We start from the raw sequence: 5000 nt of genomic DNA on the forward strand, positions 1-5000 counted from the left end.
TGGCTCAGGGATTCATGTCGACAAACAATATTAGATGTAAAATGTGTACCTTTGACAAAAGTATTAATATAGTGCTTTTGATTTTTTCCTGATGAAAAGTGAAAAGTAGTAATTACGGAGTGACAGAGGAAAATGAAGTTTTGAACCAAAAGGCAAAGTTCGCGGATGAAAAAGCCCAACCCAATTAGCTGCTTATGAGGAATCGAAATTCAGAGCATTTGCTCTTCCATCTCCCTCAACAACCTTTTGATTGACTCTGCTTAGATCTGTACAGCAAAGCAGATAAATCGACATGCCACATGCATGCGATGCTTAATCATTTGTAATAGCCATATTTGCCCTGACATACAATTTGCTATATCAAGCCAGTTTTTCCTTGCTCACCAGTGTTCTGCTGCTTGGCCTTTGCTTTATAAAACATTTAATAGTTTGCTTTAAATACATCAACATGCTGATATACGGTTGCCCTTTGTGTGCCTCCTGGAGAAATCGTGCACTTTCCTCCTATTGTGCTTTGCATGGTTTGTCATTGGGGAAGAGACCTCGTGTCGGGCAAGGAGGGGTATTAAGGTCTTGATTTTCTGTCTTGTACAAGCAGCTACTCCGTGCATAAAGGCCATCAGTCCTAGTGAAGGCTGGACTACTGGTGGGGCTACTGTCATCATAATCGGAGACAACTTCTTTGATGGCTTACAAGTCGTATTTGGAACTATGTTGGTCTGGAGTGAGGTAAGCTATCTAAATTGGTGGGCTTTGAACTGTAACATTTTTTCCATGAATGATTTTAACAAGCTGTCAATAGGCTATTGACATGAGGTACCATGAGGTTTTGTTTCACGGTGCCTTTTTAACCATGAATTCGCGTGTGACAATCGACTGCCCGGCCGGGGATGTACTTGAGGCACTTCATGGCCCTCTAGTGGAAGACTTGCTGCAGGAGGTCTCCCAGTACAATTGGACAATTAGTGTTAAAATTACCAGGAGTAGCCTTAAGGAGACATATGGAGGCAATTTTCATATGAATGATGCCCTGTGGCCTTTCCTGCAAACGAAAACCAAGGATCGTTTACAGAGCTTTCTCTAAAAAAACCTTTGTAGAACCCATATCTTCCAACGTGACAGCACGGAGGGAGAGTTTGGAGACAAGGAGCGCCATTGAAAGTCATTTCTGTGATTATGTAAACTGGCTGGCATCGGCCTTATCAGTGCCATCTTGATTTAAGGTATGTTTTCTGTACGATTCTTGTAGCTGATAACACCCCACGCCATCAGAGTTCAAACACCACCACGGCACATTCCAGGAGTTGTTGAAGTAACTCTGTCCTACAAATCCAAACAGTTCTGCAAAGGTGCTCCCGGCCGATTCGTCTACACTGGTGAGTGTGTGGTTTCCATTCTCCTCTTGGGATGGCAGCTCCTGACGCACAGGAGTGAAAAATGCTGTTAAAAGCAGGATGTGTCTTGCAGGAAGTGTAGCTGGTGGTAGCTGGACCTCAAAAGACCTGTTCATATGGGCACCCAGGAGCTCTGGTGCCCATCCAGCCTCTTGGGTCTCAAAAATGTCCCCATGTTCCATGGGATCCAGCTCCCTCACAAGATGTCTGTTACTTCCTGTTTTCATGTTGGCCAGAAATAGATTAACAATGGTATTTCCTACTCTCCTCCAGCCAGAAAAAGGAGTTAAGAAGTGCTCAGTGATGCAAAATATTTTTCAGGCCATCTATCCAAACTTCTTGAACTTTCCTGAAGGTTCAGTTGAAGTTTTAGGCATCGGTTCAAGGAGCTGTTGTTGGATCCAAATGACTTTATCCAACCCTATTCACACTCTGTCTCTAAAGATTCCCTCAGACCTAAAACTCGGGATACAAACTCACAAGCCTGGGAATGATTTATTTATGCCAATTCTTTTAAATACATTTGATTTTAATTTATAATGTCACAAGAGAAAGTCGGAACTTTGTGGTTTTGCAGTGGTTTTAATATGAAAATTCTTATTTTGGGATGAAGTATTGCTGGCTTTTTATCTGAAATGTGTATTAGAGTTTTTCTGGCATTTTCCAATGAATTTTACTGAGGCGCGGGGGGGGAAAAGGGAGAAATAGCGATTTAATTTACTGTACTTTTGGACGAGGATTCTAGGTAATAAATTTGATCTGATGAATCAATCTCTCTTTTGAAAACAAAGAGCCTTAACTGTTTACTCGACAGACTGCAGGGATTCGGGGAGAGCCCTCGCTGCTTATTGGGTAGATAATGCAGATTGCAGATGATGTGCAGATGATGTGCATTTTGATGAATATTTTCCCACTAGACTGCAAATGTTTCTATCTATTAATTTAGATCTAATGGGAAAAGTGTGTTCCTGGGTAGTTTTAAGGGAGGACTTTTGCAACTGTTAATGCATCCTGGATATGCTTTTGTGTCTGCCTGATTTGTATTGTTGAAATGAACTTTTAAGTGATGGTAGCACCTGAGATTCCTGTATTCTCTCAATTCCCAAAGAAATCAAAACCTGAGCAAAAATGCTGGCATCCAAACCTGGGTTCCTCACTTCTGGCTGGTGAAGTAGAGACTATTTGCATTTATTGATCTTTAGGATTGGGTTTCACCAGAGCTTCCAAATGGGATGGCGGTGACTGTGGTGCTTTTGAGGCAGATTTATCCCAAAAAGCAGAGCTGTTTTGCTGCAAAGGTGGTGAGCACAGGTGGGGCTGTCACTGTTGCGGGCTTAGAAATGCTCTTATGAACAATATTTTATATATATATATACACATATATATACACACATATACATATATACATATATATACATACATATATATATACATAGACACATAGATACACACACACATATATATATATATGTATACACGTAGAGTTCATACAAAGCTGCAGCTGAGGATCCTGAGAGTATGACAAGCTAAAAGAAGTGTCCAACAAAATACTAAATGAATGAATTAAAAGGCTCAGCCCAAGTTCCAGATATTTGAGCTGTTGGGAGCTGCTGCAGTTCCACGGCATGCAGGGAAGCGCTGCAGATTTGAACCAGATGATGGTCTGGCTCTCAGGGCAGAGCCTGGAATTCTAACTTGCTTTAGAGTAATGTTTTTAACTGATTTCTGGGGTGCAGATTTTGCAAATGTGGCTAATTTGGCTGTTTTGAGGTTCTTTCTAATGTGGAAGTGGAACTCTTTCTAATATGTTTATGGAACTGGAAGAACAAGCCATTAATTTTTTCCTTCTTGGGTTTGTCTTTTGTCTTTATTGCTGAGTAAAGATGTTCAAAAGGATCATGAGAATGTCAGGAGTTTCTCCCACTGGAATGAAATTGTAATAAAGTTATGTAACTAACAACACTTTAACAGGAATAGATATTTAAAACACCTTTGAAGGGCAACAAAAGCCAATATCCCAGCAATAAGGAAATAAAGAGAGAAAGCCAGAGCCTGCCTGACCGAGAAACTTCTGCTTTTCTTTATCCCAGAGTGATAGGGTAGCTGAGATAGTCTTTGGAAATTACAGCTGCCATTGAGAGGGAAGCCAAGCCTTGCTGTATTTCAGAAAATGAAAATGCTGTAGCCTGGCGGAGGGAGGGGCCGGGTCCCCAGGGCATCTGTTTCCCATCAGTGTCCCACCATGCTTGCAGCCTGGCTTGGCACTCTAACATTTAACCTTCCCAGCAGGAGGTAGACCATAGGGCAACAAGGCTGCGGAATAATGAAACAAGAGTGTAGTGTGGTGCACAAAGCCTTTGTGAGCACACAAGTTGAGACATTAAACCATCAGGGCAGGGAGATGCGAAAGTTCCAGATTTTTCTCCAAAGCCCCCATTAGCCCGGCGCAGAAGCAGGAGCACGCCAGCTCCCAGCAGGCAAAGGCAAGGCCTTTCCCCATCTATCCATGCCTTTTTGCCCGCTGCTTTCAACTATTATAAAGATACAATTACCTTGGGAGATTGTGGCAGTTCAGTTGATTAGCACGGTGAATTAAAAGAATGAGTCACAAATGACATGTCCGGCTCTTCTCTACTAGTCCTTTGTATTCCCAGTGTACCTCACCCCTGTTGTAAGAAGGTCAAAAATTAGAGAGAGATAACAATTTTCAAGCAGCTAGCACTTAGGAGCAGAATTAACAATCATTCTGTATGTAATTGCCAGTTAATAGTAAATTGCCTTCTAGACTGTAAAATGCAATATAAACTGGTGGGCACCTAAAATTAAATTAATGAGGTATTTGCTGCATTTAAAAGTGAATAGTGCAAATTAATAACTGGGTACAATACTTGTTTTAATACATATCGAGCGGTGCAGCGTTTGTTGTTTAATACTAATTTTAAAAGTGCTACCTGAAAAATTTGCTGTCTATGGGTAAATCGAGTGGTCGGTGCAGGTTGTAGCCATAATTTTGCTGGTACAGTCTTCCAGGTTTCTAAATTAAATATCAGAGATTATTTTTTAATTAGAATATAAGCACTGCAGCCTTATTTGATTATGGCAAATTGTGATTTGTATGCTTCGAAATGAAATTATGTTACAGATAAAATTGCACCTTTACACACATATTTTAAGCTCTGCAGATTCTGTTGGTTTGCTCTCAGCTGAGCAGCAGGATTGTGTTTACAGTGTGTTTGTGCCACTGCCTTCCTGTTTCCTCTGTGTCTTGTGTGATTTCCCAAGCAAATAAAGGGTGCATAGCCTGATCTAGAGCATACCAAAACCGTTTCAAAGGATGATTTATTTGTGGCCCTTGGAACTTTTCATGCTGGCTGCTTCCACCCTAAGGTTTTTGTTGCACTCCCCTGTTTTGACAGCTTCTTTGGCTTTGAGGCAATGCCCCAAATTGTCAGGAGGCAGCAGATCCCTTGCAGGGGACCATGGCGTGCGACCGCCACCGTGTCCCCAGCAGAGCAGGTGGATGTCCAACCCATGGACCCATTCCCAGGCTTGCAGTTCATTTGCTGCTGGATGTGAACATGACAATGATTGCTCTGCACAAAGCAT

At 41.7% G+C, this 5000-nt stretch overlaps 1 protein-coding gene across 3 annotated transcripts in view; it reads left to right on the forward strand.

Annotated features, from left to right (window-relative positions):
* Positions 1-5000, forward strand: part of EBF3 (EBF transcription factor 3) — a 120966-nt gene that overhangs the window by 86427 nt on the left and 29539 nt on the right. For all 3 annotated transcript variants that reach the window (XM_077182752.1, XM_077182753.1, XM_054637047.2), the window contains exons 9-10: positions 599-729; positions 1250-1376. In XM_077182752.1, the coding sequence (XP_077038867.1) occupies positions 599-729; positions 1250-1376 (258 nt within the window). The remainder of the gene's footprint in view (positions 1-598; positions 730-1249; positions 1377-5000) is intronic.

Source organism: Agelaius phoeniceus, chromosome 9, assembly GCF_051311805.1.
Source record: "Agelaius phoeniceus isolate bAgePho1 chromosome 9, bAgePho1.hap1, whole genome shotgun sequence".
In the NCBI taxonomy this organism is placed as follows: domain Eukaryota; kingdom Metazoa; phylum Chordata; class Aves; order Passeriformes; family Icteridae; genus Agelaius; species Agelaius phoeniceus.